The 18,188-nt window shown below is 40.3% G+C and overlaps 1 protein-coding gene across 5 annotated transcripts in view; it reads right to left on the reverse strand.

Annotated features, from left to right (window-relative positions):
• ncam1b (neural cell adhesion molecule 1b) overlaps nt 1-18,188 on the reverse strand; it is an 82,314-nt gene that overhangs the window by 45,997 nt on the left and 18,129 nt on the right. For all 5 annotated transcript variants that reach the window (XM_057350444.1, XM_057350443.1, XM_057350445.1 and 2 more), the window contains exons 2-3: nt 2,125-2,199; nt 300-509 (exon numbers count right to left, since the gene is read on the reverse strand). In XM_057350444.1, the coding sequence (XP_057206427.1) occupies nt 300-509; nt 2,125-2,199 (285 nt within the window). The remainder of the gene's footprint in view (nt 1-299; nt 510-2,124; nt 2,200-18,188) is intronic.

The following is an 18,188-nucleotide window of genomic DNA, read 5'->3' on the forward strand; positions in this document are numbered from 1 at the left end:
TCGAAATATTAGTCATCTTAAGACCCCCCTTGGAAGTCAGCTGGGGCCCCCTTGTGGGCCACCCCCCCATTGAGAACCACTGGCCTAAACCAAGGAATCCAAAATATAAACTAAACACACAAGTTTCAAACTGTAGCTAAAATTTTATGTATCCTAAAACACATTAAAGAATTTTACTTTTACGTTACTATCTTTACCGATTTGTCTTTGTAAAGAATACAAAGCCTTCTAAGCACATATTAATGTTAATATGTGTCAATCTTCTTTGGGCACAGACTGACTGTAAACATGCATCTTACGGTAGATTTTGAGATTGACGGTGGATTCGGCCTCCTGATCGCCGCTGCTGGCCACACATTTGTATGTTCCAGCGTGATCGACTTTTGCATTGTAGATCGTGAGAGTGGACGACGTCTCGTCGGAACGGACCACGCTGACATCCGTTCTGCCGGGCTCAATCTTCTCTCCGCTCGGAGAGAACCAGTCGATTTCCTTCGCCCCGCCAATAACTGCAACCAATAGCACAGCATCGGTCAGCATCACCATTCAAATAACTATTGTAATGTGCCGTTACTGTATAAATAATTCTCATAAAACAAAAGCACAGCAGAAATGCAACAAAAGCAAATCAGGCCTCTTAAGCGATTGAATCGTTTGCTTAAATCAATCGGGATTAGGTGTCACCGGCGAAACAGCTGTCAGATAGCACCACCTAAAACATTGACCCATTCTCTGGTTACCAGTTTATTAACCAAATCACCAGACCATAGAAAAGAGTACTTGTGAAGACCCGACGTTGAGAGCAATTATCAGACCTGCTGTTCCACGTCTTTGAGTCTTCAAACGAAGCCCGGGGGAGTGTAACCAGGAAAATGCTTTCCAGAGTGAGACGTGGCGACACAAAAGGTTTAACGAATTTCTCCCGGAAACTCTATTCACATGGGTCTCATTTACTGGGTCCTCAGTGGTATTTACTGACATTGGAAACCATCAACCACATTAAAGATGAATGGTGTAACGTTTCACTAACTAGTTTAAATATAGTGAAACACCGCTTTTCTCAAAATCATAGAGAAGGGTTTGATCCTACACAGTATAACTGGTCATCATTTCTTAAAGGTAATGAAAAATGCATCGAAACTGGACTGGGAATGATGTAATGTACTCAAAACAACATAGTTTATGCTCTGAAATGGGTTTGAATGGTTGAGAAGATAATCAACAGACAAAATTCTTTGAATACGAATAGTAAATAACCATCAACAAATGAACAGCACTCTGAACTAAATCTGCCCATCCTGAAAATAAACACATTCGATTGCAAGGCAGAGAAAGAATAGTGTTAAAGAAATAGGTTACCTATGAAAATTGTCAGCATTTACCCGCTCCATTTAATTCAAAACCCAGAAATCTTTTCTCTCTCCTTTGAAATACAAATGGAGATCTTAGAAAGAACACCTGCGCTTCTGTTTTCCATATGAAAGTGGGCATTGATTTATACGGTCAAGTTTTTAAACAAATCCACTTTAAATCCACCTGTGCATAAAACAGCAGTTTAGATTTTCAGCCCAAGATCTCCTTTTGTGCTTTACAGTATGGAATAAAAGGACAAAAGGGTGAGAAAATGATGCAATTGATCAAAATTCCTTGTTTAGTTCACCCAAAAATGAATTTTTTGTCATCGTTTACTTGTTGATTTTGAACCTGTATGACTTTTTTCCTTCCACAAAACACGAAAGAAGATATTTTGAAGAATGTTATTAACTGGCACCCATTCGCATTGGTTTTGTGTCCATACAATAGAAGTGAAGTTCAGTAACCAACTTTCTTCAAAATATCCTCTTTTGTGTTCTGCGGAAGCAAGAAAGTCATACAGGTTTGAAATGACAAGACGGTGAGTAAATGATGACCGAAAATTCCTTTTTGGGTGAACTATCCCAATATAAATAAATAAAAAGATCAGTTGAAAATAAATCTGGATTCGATATGCAAATATTACAATAACAAGAATTGAACTATCCCCATAAAAGTGTTCAGGATGAAAACATTACAGAGATGCAAAACAATCATTTCTTGCAATTACAGTAATGAAGTCTAAATGTGTTGGTCACTATAAAGACTTACCTTCACACAGAAAGAATCGAGACTCCCCCACACTGATCTCACCCTGAGGAGGTGTAATATCCACTTGCAGAGAAACTAAAGAGAAAAAATGAAAGTACCAGCATTAAAACACAATACCAGCACGTCAGAATAAGAGATCTCACGATCGAGAAACTTTTCAAACTATATTTTGTCACATGCATAATTCAATAGCACACAGAGACGCTGAGCACTTTTCATTAACTCCACACGAGCAGCTGATGTCTCTGCATTTACAGGCGCACTTGTAACTATGGAAACCTGCGCGACACAGGCTCCTCTGATAAACAACGGTGCATCATTTTGATCCGTTTAAATGAGAGGCGACAACAAACAGTGAAGATAACAAGCTCACTGTCAGCGCGGCCATTTCACCTTTCAGGTTCATTTATTGCATTATTGTGGCCGAGTCTGATGGCCGCGCGACTGCGCATTCAGCAATATGCTAGAAACGCATCCCAGAGCGAGAAGATTTATTCCTATTTCGAATTTCTAAGGCTGATTTAAAAGTAATACGTTCAACACTTTTTCTTGACAAACATAGAAAGGCGAGAGCAAAACAGATCGATACGTTTCAATTGAGGGAGCATAAAACCCAGTTGGGCTGGCCGATGATTCGACTGAGGTCATTGCTCATTCGTATGTCTGAGCACAGGAGATGTTAGGGAAATTAGTACAGACAAAGACAGCAGAGCAAAGACAAAATTGATCAGCGCACAGATGGTGGCCTTTTGTCTTTCAGGTAATTTAATAAATGGTCAAACCCGGGCAAATGTAAACCTCAATTAAATCAGCATATTCAATCGATACTATTGGATGTGTGTTGGTGTTAGAAGATGGACCATTCATTCCGTGTCCACTCCCATTTACGGTCTCTTTAAACATTATTAGACAAAAGAATAACTTTAATCTGTCAATTTGGCAAGTAGCGTTTTAAAGGCGCTGCAAGGACAGTTTTTTCTTTTAATAAATTAGCCACTCATTAGCAGAGCATGCTGGGAGATGCATGATAATACTGAAAGTGTTATGGCCACTTTGGTCTATATTCTTTTAAAAATAATAATAATGAGAACAACACTGCTTAAAGCATTTTAACTTTTCTGTTAAAGACAGAAATGCCCAGGAACACTTAACTGAAGCAAAAAGAGGTCATATTCAAAGCAAAACAACTGATATAACCTTTTAAACAGCTTGTGGCAAATCCCGAGTACATGGTTTCCCTTACGAAGGGATCGTCCACTCAAAAATTGTGCCATCATTTATTCATCCTCATTCAAAACCTGAATATGACTCTTTCTTCTGTGGAACACAAGATATTTTGAAAAATGTCTCAAGTGTTTTTATGTCCATATAATGGACCAGTCAATGGGGGCCAGTGTGGTTTGGTTATCAACGTTCTTCAAAATATCTTTGTTTGTGTTTTGCAAAAGAAATTAAGTCACACAGGAGTAAATGATAAAATCATTTTATTTTTTTGGGTGAACTGTCCCTTTACCTATAACAACCAGAGTTTTTAGTAATATAATGCTTTTTGCATTATTGCTGACCCCATTTCTGGAGTTTGTTTCCTGGGTTACACTTTCTTTATGTGACGGTACTGAAAAGTGTGAATATTGTGTTGGATACAGTATTTCTTGCGAGTGGGTACGTGCATGTGACTACAGCTGGATGTTTCTGCGTCTCATCCACCCAGTCACACAACGTACATCTCACCCCATCTGTTTATCACATCCAGAATGACGCAAATGTATAACGTTCCAACAATGCTGGCAGGATCGTTACTAAAATATCTGAATGCCGTTTTAAATTTTGGCATTTGACCTGTCATGCTGCTCAAAATCAGCGTATGTGTGTGTGTTTGTGTGTGTGTGCACGTATCTGCAGGTTTTCTCTGGAAAAGCAAATGGCCCTGCACAACTGTCACATCACATCTTATAAGCAAATCATTGAGGAGATTTGCAGGCGTTTTCTCTTTGTCAGTATCTCTGCTGGAGATTGAGAACACCGCCTGAGAAACGAGAATTCGTCCCATTTTTTTACAAAACAACTGAACAGCACATTTACAAACACATCTAGGTTAGTCCTGGATCCAAAGGTGTCACTGTGTGAAATTTTGTCAGCAGCACAATTGCAGTTTTTTTATTAACACGTTGATTTAAATGAAAAGTAATCGAAACCGACATTAAGAAGCTCTAACGCTTCTTTGACGACCTGTCAAAATAAAACACAGGTTAACCTAAACGCTCGAATGAAAAAATACTGTAGTGTTCTATAGTATTTGACAAAGCAAATTGTGGTATTCTTGTTGTAAATTGATCAACTGTATACTTAAATATTTACTACACACACTATATTATCTAAATTTTACTGCAGTTTACTCTAGACCTAGTAAATACTATAGTATAGGCTACTACAGTATTTTATGTGGTAAATATATTACTATTGTATAGTCAAAAATGGACAACACAGAACAATAAAAAATGGGTAAACTAAAACTGATATTTATGTAGGTATTTATCCATTTGTATATAACATTAATGTCCTTTGTTGTTAACCAGTCTATTTCTGTGATGATCTGCATTTGTGTTTTTTAAAGACGATAACAGATGTTTTATACTTGTGCTACCTGTACAATTGTTTGGCCTGAGCTACAAAACTTTAAACCTCTGTACAAAAAAGTTAATGTACTTGTGCATTAACTAATGTATTAAGTAATGTACTTAATGTATTTCAATTCAGATCGTGGATCGAGATTCTTTGTTATGAAGATCATGATATGCTTTTTTGGGAAGATCGCCCAGTCCTACTACCAACTACTGATAAAAGTCACCAGACTTGTCACCAGCCACTTTTTAGGTAACTAAATGGGTCTGAAAAGTCCCTAAATCTAGCGAGAATCACTAAGATGGCAAAAATGGTTCTATTCTAATCTATATCATAAACTTTTTATTTTAATAAACCAAAATTGCATCTGCACATCAGTGGATAAATAGGGAACCAATTACTCTGCATATTGTTTTGCGATTCCTCTGAAAGTAACACCCAGCTGAGGATAAACAACCCAGTAAAACTGTGTGGTGAGGAAATATTTCCATCACTGGTGACAACCGCAACGACCGCTCGGCAAAACATTAAAAATACCAACTGCATCGCAGCTCATTATAAAACACAGGAATACAATTACAAGCCCTGCTCGACAACTGGAGCTGCTTCCTCTGTATTAGGTCCATTTCTGCCGCAAGCTATTCGATAAGGTGCTGGGAACGAAATCTGCCTTTGCAATGATGCCCCTGACTAGATCTGGATTTCAAATGCACTGCCTACGGTCTGACAGCGGTACCGTGGGCAGGTTACCACCCCACGGGGAAGAGCTTCTTCAAAAGGCTTGACAAAAAAGAAAAACACAAAGACTATATGAGTAAGGGGGGGGGGGGGGGTGTAAAGCACCTGTGCAATGAACCGTTTACCAGTGCTGTGCAGGAAAACAGACACACAAGAAATGAAATAGCAATCTGGAGCTCAGCTATGGGAGTATAATGTGAGATGCTCAGTTCTGTGAAGAGACTGCTTGAAATGATTTCTGCATTAGATTATGTTTTCACTGGAATTAGAGTCGAGAGTTTAATAAGGCAAATGAGATGTACACTAAAATTAAATTAACACTTGTTATAAATAATTTAGTAGTTACTTTGAATTGACTCCAAAATGGTTCTATCCATTGCCAAAGCTGCTGGTAGATTTTAGAACTGACAAAAGTGGGAGGTAATACTTGAGGTTTTAAAGCGGGAATCTGCAATATTTGTTTAAAAACAAAAAGCCAAGCAAGCACAAATACAATAAATACATAAATTAGTGTTCAAAACTATCTCCTTACCTTATCTTGATTCACAATAATAAGCTTATAATAATGATTTATAATTTGAGCTGTCAGGGTAGGAAATGTCAGTCCGACTTCATTTGACTTCAACCCACATAAAGAAAATAAAGATATCCGCAATTTTATCTCTTGAACAGAGATGGCAGTATAGAGGCAAAAGTTACAAATGCAGCCTTAAAGGGATATTGTGCCAACCCTAGGACCTCTGTTCATCTTCGGAATACAAATTGAGATAGTTTTGATGAGACTGACTTTCAATTCAATTCAATTTTATTTATATAGTGCTTTTCACAATGTGCATTGTTCCAAAGCAGCTTTACAGGAGCAAATAAGAAAAACACAGAAAGGTAAAACACAGCACAGTGCATGGTGTTTATAGACCAAGCAAGATCATTATAATAAATAATATCTAATAAATAAATAAATAAATAAATGCAGTCTCCCGGTGAGCAAGCCAACACTGCACTGCTGTTTTCCAACACTGCACTTTCAACACTCGTTCGGAAGACCATGTAACGCAGCTTGCGTTAAAAACTAGCCCTGTGTTAAAAACTAGCCGAACAAGTCACAACGCAATAGAAAACCAGGCATCATTTTATACGTTGAATTTTGAAGACACCACATTTTACAATGCAATATCAAGTAAAACACAGCACTACTGCTAAAATATCAACACTAACTAGCCGACGAACTTGTCAATCTAGTCATCCATAGTGATCCAAAATCTCTTTTTGGTTAGCACCTCGATTCCTATATTTTGTTGTTGTGCGATTGCAGCAGACAGAAACAAGTCGTTTTAGCTATTATAGCAAAAGAAGAAAAACACGACTAAAGCAGATGCGTGTTAAAATTTTACCTAGGCAGCTATTGTATTAAACAGCCGCTGTGACCACTCAAACCCATGTTGAAATACAACTGACTAACAGTATTTATGGCAAGATTATCGAGGGCTTATTTTTGAGGGATTGCGGTGTGTATCAGACAGTATTTGAAAATGATTTTTCTCAAAAGAAAAACTTGGTTTTGTATACAATTTTTTCATTCTGAACACATTTCTGATCTCTCCTTTACACATTACAATACAGCTTGAACACAAATGTGTTTTCGCCTTAATAACCTGGCTTTATGGGCTGAGGTCTCAGTTCGGATGTAACCTAGATTCACCACAATAACTCACAATAAGTCTTATTTCTTGCCATGCCTGTCATGTTCAGTGATAAATGTTACCCAGAGAAAATGATAACCGCCCAAACGAGCTCTAAAATGTATTCAGAACCCTTTGAATCCAGGGGCTGTGATAAAAGTGATAATGGAGAGAGAGGGAACCCAATTACGAGGCTTTTTATTTGGGTGCAGTGAATTCAGCGCTTATCTGTTATTCACACACTTCTGCACTTAGTTCCTTTACGGTGCGTTTGCTTTAAGTAAACAAACATAATTTAGAACGAGCTCACATGACGTGTTATTTGCTCATCATTTTTTCTCCCAGAACTAGATGTTTATCACGTGTTGTTGCTGTACCTTTTTCTGGGAGTAAGATCCTCAAAAAGCTCACAACATTCCGTACGTGATGTGGAGCCGTTGCTTGGCAACGTGACATCCCGTGTTGTGAAGCCTGAGCGTGTGCAGAGTATGTTAATGTTCTGAGTGGCAGGGGTGTCCAGTGATCCACCAGAGCGAAGCCGCGGGCTATGCAACATATGTAATGAGACAATGGCATTTCTGTGCACAGCAACGCAAAGAATTCACAGAATAGTGTAGCCTTTTATTTTCCAAAGCTGTAGGGATGTTGTTTAACATTGTGGCATTTTAAGACACAGTCAGATTCTTGGGACCCACGGGTACTGCATTGTTGTTTACACCCTGCTGTGCCATTCACCTAGGTTGACTTAATCTTACAAACGCCACAAACAACTAAAAGCTGTTGACTGAAAAGGTTAGAGAATGGTACATTTTTACTAAATTAGGCTGTTTCGTTGAGGGGTGTTGGAAAAACAAGCCGATCTGACAAAGAGCTGGCCAATTCTTTTATCAACAAAAGGCTCTTGTTTACTAAATATCTTTGTACTCTTTTGTAACCGAGTAAAGCTGCTGTCGTTGTTTTTTTATACCACAAAAGCAACTACCTGACAGTTAATTCTACAATAGGTTTCCCCATGATATATACATTATACCGTTCAAACATTTACGATTATAGAAACATATTTTGTGATCTTGTGATCTCAGTAATTTAATCTAAAGGCATTAGAAATTACTTTAAAAAAACATAATTGTGAAATAATATTTTATTTAAATACATTTTATTTAAAGGGATAGTTCACCCAAAAATGATAAATTCTGTCATCATTTACTCTGTATAAAATTTCTGATGAACACAAAGGATGATATTTGGAAGAATGTAAGTAACCAAACAGACCTCATCCCCCATTTACTGCCATAGTAGGGAAAATACATACTACGGGAGTCAATTGGGGATCAGGTACTGACATTCTTCCAAATATCTTCCTTTGTATTTAGCAGAATTTCAACCTGAGGCTGAGTAAATGATGACAGAATTTTCATTTTTGGGTGAACTATCCCTGTAATACAAAAAGTTCTATAACTTTGTTTTATTTTTCTTCAGTCTCAGCATAATTACCATCATCACATTATTTTTTCTCTTTTTTCTACAATCTAGAAAAAATATAATTAAGGAACGAATGGTAGCATATAACACTTTCCTCTGTCACAAATCTAGACAATTAAGGTACATTTTTATTTCATGGGGTATGTAAACCGACAAAAAAAGAATCAAAACACATTCCACGTTAAACAAATCAGAAAACATGGAGACTGCGGTTTGCCTATTGCACAAGTATGGGACAGGACCACCTGTTCTCCAAACAATGGAAGACAATGGAAAGGTTTTAAGAAGCATTTTTTTCTATTTTTCTTTATTGAGAACATTATTTTTTCAATTGTGTTCAGTGCCACTAGCGACACAGAAATCGCTTACAGCACCTTTAGCGTCAATAAAATCAATATTTATCCAGTTTACTTTCTTAATACACATTATTTCACACAATTTATCAGTTCACATCATTCGAACGAAAAAAGCTGTCTGTCTTTATAATCCGTTGCATCAAAATGATTGTATCTGCTTCAAAATTGACTGTCATTTTCAATGCCATTTCTAAAGGGAAATAGTCTACCTGAAAAGAAAGAATTGAACCGATTCCCATTTTATGTTGACATGCAACTTGTACACATCGCTGAAATGCTTCTTAAACATTTCAGCTTTTCTGTTTCACATTCTGGTATATTTCTCACATTCCCTCGCTTAACTATCTGGTCTGTCAGTTTGCGACTCGTGCTGTGTGAGGTACAGTAGAACTAGATAATGAAGCGTTTCTTTCCACACGTGTGTGCTTGCGCTGCGTGCATGCATCTGTCCGTGTGATTAAACCGATCCTTCAGTTCAAAGTCTTGACGTGATGAGGTAATACTACAAGCCTTGCAGTTTGCAGATTCAATTGTCGAGCCGTTGCTATTTTCGCCGTAGCTACTGTACAGTACGTGTAAAACACCTGTCACGCTGTACCAGCTCATGGGCCAGCTTAAACAGATTACCGCTGTGTGTTTACAGTCGGCGCTGTATCCAGAGAGATGTGACTGTGTGGAGAATATGATGAGCTACTTATCTGAAGCCCTGGGGCGGGTGTAACCCTTTCCCAAATGAGGAAGCTACCGACAATCTGCCGAGCTGTTGTTATTCACGACTCGGGACTATGCCTTAGTGCTGTAAAATAATACATGAAGCAAGACTTCTGCTTTGGTTGTGTGAAACAGCGCGCGATAAATCCTGGGAGTGATGTTACGTAACGCGTTCAGTCACTCACATATGGGGGGCGATCTTTGGTGAACCGTCAGGCTGCGAGCCACTGCTAAGACAAGCCTGCATTTGCTTGCTGATCATGCCATGACCACAGTGATCGTCCCCGCTACCCGTTACCATGGAAACCCCCCCAAACCCCGACCCCCTTTGGCTCGTAAAATCTGTGAATGGGATGCAATGTCCCACCGCTGGAAAGGCTTACCCTGGGAAGAGCGCGAACAGGGTCTTAACACAACAGTAAAGGCTATTCAATATTTACAGTCGAATACTGTTGATCTTTATAGCTATTAGATCAATTATTTATGGATTAACTGTTTAATTTAATAAACTACACAAATAAAGAATATTCCTGTACAAATATTAATGCTTGGTTAAAAAAAGAAATCCAGTGAGTGTATTTTTTGTCTACTACTCAATTTAGCTCCACCCACTTGTGAAGGCGAATGCCTTGGCATTACATAATTCACATGTGCACGGTGTACGGTCTACAATGTGGTATTATTGCAAAAAAGCCATCAAAACCTACAGAAATGTCTTTATATATTTTTTATTATCAGTATGTATTTTGTTGTCAAATAAAATATATAATATAATGCATCATTTTTATGAAACCTATATGCAACAATGCAACAAACAAGGTATACTCTTTACTTTACTCACATCATTTTAATTATACACTTCAAATACATATTTTGTAGGTTTTATGTACGTTACATTTTCTGTAAGTGGTAAAAATCGAAGTGGTGCTTGCCTGTGCACAACTTGCTGCCACGATGCTGTGGGTGGTTGCCAGGGCGTTCGGAGTGGTTTTGAAAGCATCGCAATGTGGTTTCTGAGGTGTTCGGGATGGATGCTTAGTGGATAACTCACAAGAACTCGCCCCTTTAAGTCTCAACGATACTCAGATCACTAGATACAGCTCAGATCCTTAAATGTAAGTGTTCGGGATCCTGTTTTATCATCGCCAGAAATTAACAAACCCCTCCACAAAAAGCACCACCCTTCAAAAGAATCATTCATGCACCGCACAAACAGTTCATAGGCAGCTTAGCAAGCAGTAATTAACCTAACGTGGCATTTGCAAATACAAATAATCACAAACATCATCGAAGGCACAACATGTTTCAGTCACAACAGCACACTTGAAAAGGTTTGGAGTGGCATCTTCCCCCCGCCTGGTGATGAATGATGCAGTGAGCTGAGGCAGAGCGCATCCGGAATCGACGCGAGCCGGTGTTCTGCCAATTTATGCTACCCATAAATTTGTGCTACCCTCGTGTTGTGATTGGGTTGGGGGTGGGGTTATTTAGGTGTAAGGGTTGGGTTGGGGGAGGGGTTAGTCCTGTTTTGTATGGAGGTAGCAAAATTTGATAGGGATGCATAAATTGGCAGAACACCGGCTCAGATCTGACCGTGTTCAGGCAATTTGTGCTGAGTGCCCATCAACATCTGCACATAACTTCACAGAAGCTCTCCGGTGCAGCGGAGGCCAGGGGATAATTCGCTCTCTCTAACCGTAATGAGACTATTTAAGTGGAAGACGAGAGAAAGGAGAAGGCAGAGATTTGAGCCACTTAAAAAGGCAGCGTAACGGCATCGAGCCCCTCCTCCACACTCTTCAAATGCAGCTGCGTACTGTGGAGGCAGAATTGTTTGTGCTCAACTCAAGAGGCTCATGTTGCATTCTGGTAATAAGAGGCAAACCTCAGCCGTTGAAAGTCTTGGTGCAGCCTAAATAATTTGATCAGGCCGCTGATGCTGGAGGCTATTATGATATTAAGAATACGTGACTGTAAATGATGAGGGCGGTTCATGACCTGACCCCCAGAACCTTTCCCATAAACCTGGTTTTGAGCAGGCTGGAAAGCTTAAAGATTGACTTCCTATTCTGCCAGATGATCATTTGGTGGATCTCATAAAGCCCGACGAGAAGTTGAGAGAAATTATTATGAATGCACTTCTATTTTATTCAAGATTGATTTATATTTTAACAATATTTTTTTTAAATGATCAAAGTATCAGAAATGTGCACATTGCAATGATTTGCAATCTAAACTTTAAAAATGACCTATTTTATATTGTAAGAGTGGTAATGTGGAACTGTCACCTTTACTTTGATCTAAACTAGGGCTGCAGCTATCGATTATTTTAGTAATCGAGTATTCTACTGATTTTTCCATCGATTAATCGGGTATTCGGATAATAAATACTTTTTCTTAATTTATCTAAATATGCAAGAGAAAAAAAGACAGGTCTCTTAAAATGAACAACTAATTTGTTTCCTTTTTACAAAAAATAAAAATTGTATTGCTGAAATTGCATACATTAATATCTGTGAAAAGTTAACCCATTTAATACATTACATTGCCATATTACATTCAAAATGCAATATAATTCAAATGTATAAATAAGAAACATTAATAAAACCACTTGTCACTCGGGTGGCCACGCCCTTAATTATGCAGAATTTTAAGGCTTGATATAAGTTAAACGAATGAGTTAAAAAAACAATGCACCCCCTCGCTTCCGTGTTGGCTTCACGAGAGAGATCGGAAGGTTGCTGCTTGGTTAGAACACTGTGTTAAAAGGTAAAAGACAGCTAGACAGCACCAGTATGAGCATGTGTCTTACGTTTTAATCAGCAGGTCTTAAAGTAGAAACTCTCATGAGATATCAACTTAAATGCTTAATTGCTGGAAATATTCATTCAAACCATCTGAGGGACAAGATCCTCACGTCGCATGATCATAGAGGAGATGCCACCTAAGAATGCCATTTGGTATCTTCCTGCATCGAGAAATCTTAAGACAGTGGTGCCCCTTTGAAACTGGAGCAGCAAGATAGATGTGTTTCCCCACCCTGTGTTACAGTATGAACCCCCCACTGGCCCATTATACACCAAACCAGAAATATGTTCCTTCTGTCTCTCTTCACACTGAATAACATAAATATGAATATACAATATTATTCAAGATATTTTAAGGTGCCGTGTTTAATTTTTTGGAGGATCTATGCACAGAAATGCAATATAATATAACTGTATACGGAGTGTATGGATATTAGCATGGTTCGAAACACGGTGTTGCAGAAGTTTTACAGAGGCAGATTATAACATCTATTTGTTGTCTGCAAAGTGTAATAAATAACATAAAGTAAAATGAACTAAAGTACTAAACTGAAAGAATAACCGTGATTATTAATTGTTATTAAAACTGAGCAAAATAATCAGCCCTAGTACACATCTTAATACCATTTCTAATTTAACAGTTTTATATTATATAGTACTGTATGCAATTTATTATATTTTCTTAAGTCTGTTAAACACAGCAAGATGACTAATACACTTTCAGCACTGTGAAAACAGTGTAATAGACCGTTTCATCGGACGCATGCGCGCTTGACCCCCAGTTAACTTCCGGTTTGTGTTTGGCTAGTGTCTAATAATATAACTATTTATATTTATTTAGTTAATATTAATTTGTATTTTTATTTACTGTATAATAAATGTATTAAATAAACGATTTGTTGAATTTTGTTGTATGTTCATTTGATTAAATAAACAATTTGTTGATTGGGTCCTGTAGTTTTGTCAAATTTAAAGAAACTGTATGGTATCGCAGTCTAAATTCAAAATATAGGAGAGACCAGTTTAGCCAAGTAACAGTTTCTTTCGATTCTTATCAGAAATAATCTACAGACACTCTATTGTTTGTGAATGTGTACCTTAAGTTTAGTTGGGGTCACAAAAGGGCGCATGCGCAGTAACGTAATGTTGTTAAGATGAAACCGTCTATGACCTGAATATGTTGATTATCACAAATAAAAAGTGAATGTGAAGTGACAAAGCAAAAATAAAAAAGTGTCACATATATTAAAAATGATCCTGCAGAAAATACTCTCTTGTCCTTTTTGCTTTGTTAAAATATTACATAGACTTTTGAAATAAAACTACATTAAGTTAAACAAATAAACAACACTTCAAAGCCCCACACAACCAATTCCCCATTGAGAGCGAATGCATTGAGTTCTGACCCTACTCAGTTCTGAACAGTACTGTGTAACCTGAAAAATCCCATTACACACCTGCACATCTCATCTCTCGCCTGGAACTCACTTTGTTTGGTGTAAATGGCCCTTCCAGAAACATACAGCTTGTCTATTACCCCGCTGACGAACACTTTTACACAGTGTGATAAGCAGTAACTATGAACAATGGACATTACCTCTGCTGTGTTAAGCCACAGAAAGCACGCGAGCTGACTGGACTAAAATCAAAGCTACGGCTCAGAGTTTGGGCTTCACAGAAAGTCATTCAGGCTGGTGTGATAGGGAGGAAGGGCGAGCTCCGTCGAGGAACTCGAACGTGACCGGGGAGGGTATCAGCTGGTGGAAAATTGCTGATCCAAATCCAAAGAGACACTGGATTGACAGTGAGAGGATCCTTTAAACCTTGCTGTCAGTGGACATGTGGAACACTGTGAGAGCCTCTTTACGGCACAAGTTCACGTTTGAGCCAATTTGTTTTACAAAGTGCTGTTTAATGGTATTGGAACATATCTTGGGACGTTTTCTTAAACCCTTGAACATAACAATAGATTACAACTGGGTTAAATATTTCATCTTTGAGATTTGTAATGCTATGCTATGGTGTAAAAAGAAATACATTTCATTAAAAAAATCTGAAAAACAGAGTTGAGCTTTGTAACAGGGCTGACACCAAAATAGTCTTATTATGTCTGTATTTGAACCTCAGTAGCAAAAAGCAAGACAGAGATTATTTCATTTCCATAAATTACTTATTTTCAGGCTCAAAAGTTCACTTGCTATTCATTTGCAAGATGACTCTAAATAGTAAAGCATGTCATGTCCCCACATGCCATTTCATTTCTTCATTCTTCTAGTAAAACATAATGAACATACTAGGCAACAATAGCAACTAGACAATTTTATTTGACTGAGAAGTAAACCATCCTTCCTACAGATCTACAATAATAAATCATGCTAGTATTATATATCTAAACAGTTGGACTGACTCATAAATTTAGTCATCACTAAATCGAGTCTGAGAAAGATGTTTTAGTGTTGTAAAGACCAGAGGGAGCAACCCCTTTACACAAAGAAAAGAAAAGCATAACTGCTTATTCTATTACGTAGCTGCTATCTATAAAGGATAAGATTTCTCTTCTCCAATAATGTTTATTTTATCTATGGCAAATCTCTGATATAAAACAGAGCATAAGAGCCTATTATGTAACACTTCCGAGTACTACTTCACTGTCAACACGAAACTATCCGATCACAGAAGCGACTGCCAGCAACATGATCATTACATTGAGGACAATCGTGGTATTTTGTCATAACTGTCATACTTATAATTAGGCACGTTGAAGGCATTTTCAACCTAATCGGGATCGGCTATTTTATGCCCGATCATTTCCGATCACGTCTGTCGTTGTGCAAGTTTTGTAAACGAGAGCTTGACCTGTGACAGCTTGTAATGTCTGCAGCGTGAGCATTCTGCAAGGCTTCGTTCATAGACCTCCGGCAGGCTGCCCTCGGTCAAACCGGCGGATACCAAATACCTGTGAGTATGGGGGGGGTACATACCTGGCTCTGGTGGAGTCAGGCTGCAACCAAACCTCTATCCATCAAAGCCTGATTCAGCCGGGGGCATTGGATAATAGCCGCCAGGTTCGGGTGAGGTGTGTACACGGGGATGTGGCAAAATACCCTTTGGTGACAGCTGTTATCCAATTCCGGGGACAAACGCATAGTGTAGAGGTGGCCGTTAATCTGCACCTCCGACACCCGCTGATCTTGGGAACCAATTGGCCGGGTTTTACCGAATTATTGGGGTATTTGTGTGCGGGTGTCGCTTGGGGACCAAAGACGCAGGGAGACGGAGCGCTCCTGCAGGTAGGCGAGGCTGAACCCGGACCGCCGGTGGCTGCATCCGGGGAACCAAGCGCTATCGAGAGGCTAATCCTCTCGGATCGCGATGACTTTCCCCTGGAGCAGTCCCGAGACGAGTCCCTTAAATTTGCATTTGAGCAGGTCGGCTGTATTGACGGACAGCATCTCCAGCCCGCACGAGCACTTTCCTATCCTTATTTTGCGATTATAAGAGACCGGTTGTATCGAGTAACCCAAGATACTCAGACAAAGGAAGATACAACCCAGTTGCTAGTTCCACAAAGCCGCCGGGGAATGATTTTCGAGGCGGCTCCTTGTAACCCGATGGCGGGTCATCTAGGGCAGGCATCGACACTAAATCGTCTAATGACCCGATTCTTTTGGCCGGGCATTCACGAGAACGTGCGCAGGTGGTGTGCCGCGTGTCGTGAATGCCAGCTGGTAAACCCACCGGCCTCTCCAAAAGCGCCATTGCGCCCATTACCGTTAATGCAGGCCCCCTTCGAAAGAACTGGTATGGACCTCATCGGGCCATTGGAACGATCAGCAAGAGGACATCGATTTGCATTAGTCCTGGTGGATTATGCAACCCGATATCCCGAAGCCGTGCCTCTCCACAGTATCTCAGCTAAGAGCGTGGCAGAGGCACTGTTTCGTGTCATCTCCCGTGTGGGGATCCCCGGGAAATCCTCGCGTATCAAGGCATGGCGTTCATGTCACGTACGATACTCGAACTTTATGAATTATTGGGCGTTAAATCGATCTGTACCAGCGTCTTTCACCCCCAAACGGACGGTCTTGTCGAGCGGTTTAATCGCACTTTGAAAACCATGATTCGTAAGTTTGTTCACGAGGACGCCAAAAATTGGGATAAATGGTTAGAACCCCTCTTATTTGCGGTGCGGGAGGTCCCCCAAGCCTCCACGGGGTTTTCCCCCTTCGAGCTTCTCTTTGGACGACAGCCCCGAGGGGTTTTGGACGTCCTCAGAGAGACTTGGGAGGACGGGCCTTCTAGCAGTAAAAATGAAATTCAATATGTCCTGGACCTGCGAACAAAACTCCATACACTGGGGAGGCTATCTATGGAGAATTTGTTACGGGCTCAGGACAAGCAAAGCCGGCTATATAACAGGGGTACTAAACTACGCAAATTTACACCGGGAGAGAAAGTGCTTGTATTACTCCCCACGTCGAGTTCCAAATTACTAAGTAGCAAGGACCGTTCGAGGTCACACGGCAAGTCGGAGATCTCGATTATGAGGTGATACGAACAGATAGGAGCGGGTCACGTCAAATTTACCACTTCAATCTCCTGAAAAAATGGCAGGAGGTGGAACCCGTGATGTTGGCGACGCTAATAAGTGGGGAGGAGGTTGGAGAGGTTGGAGGCCCCTGGCCAGAGGTGAATACCAAGTCACGATTGCTCGCGCTGGCTCCGGGGGGAGATCACCTCTCGCCCTCCCAACTCACGGACGTAGCCAAGTTGCAAGCCGAGTTTGCAGACGTATTCTCGCCCCTACCTGGTCATACCAGGCTCATTCAGCACCACATTGAGACCGCGCCGGGTGTAGTGGTTCGCAGCCGGCCGTACCGTTTGCCTGAGCACAAGGAAAATGTGGTTCAGACGGAATTACAGGCAATGCTCAAAATGGGGGTAATAGAAGAATCCACCAGTGACTGGGCGAGCCCGATAGTTTTGGTGCCCAAAACGGACGGCTCGGTCAGATTCTGTGTGGATTACCGCAAGGTGAATGCGGTGTCGAAATTCGACGCCTATCCAATGCCCCGGGTTGACGAGTTGCTTGATCGGCTAGGCACAGCTCGTTTTTATTCGACGCTGGATTTAACAAAAGGGTACTGGCAGATTCCCCTATCACCCGTATCCAAAGAGAAAACCGCCTTCACAACGCCGTTCAGATTGCACCAATTCGTCACACTTCCCCTTTCGGTTTGTTCGGGGCACCCGCCACCTTCCAGCGTCTTATGGATCGTATCCTTCGACCCCACATGGCATATGCCGCTGCCTACCTCGATGATATTATCATATACAGTAACGATTGGCAACGGCATATACAACACTTGAGGGCGGTCCTGAGGGAGCTGAGGGCGGCGGGTCTCACGGCAAACCTGAAGAAGTGTGCGGTTGGGCGAGTGGAGGTTAGGTATCTGGGCTTCCACTTGGGTCACGGACAGGTGCGTCCCCAAATTAACAAGACCGCAGCCATTGCGACATGTCCGAGACCTAAGACCAAAAAGGAGGTAAGGCAGTTCCTGGGGCTGGCGGGATATTACAGACGCTTTGTGCCTAACTATTCGGACCTCACCAGCCCACTGACTGACCTTACTAAAAAGGAGGCACCAGATACCGCCCAGTGGACGGAG

The sequence above is a fragment of the Triplophysa rosa genome, linkage group LG14, assembly GCF_024868665.1.
Source record: "Triplophysa rosa linkage group LG14, Trosa_1v2, whole genome shotgun sequence".
NCBI lineage: Eukaryota > Metazoa > Chordata > Actinopteri > Cypriniformes > Nemacheilidae > Triplophysa > Triplophysa rosa.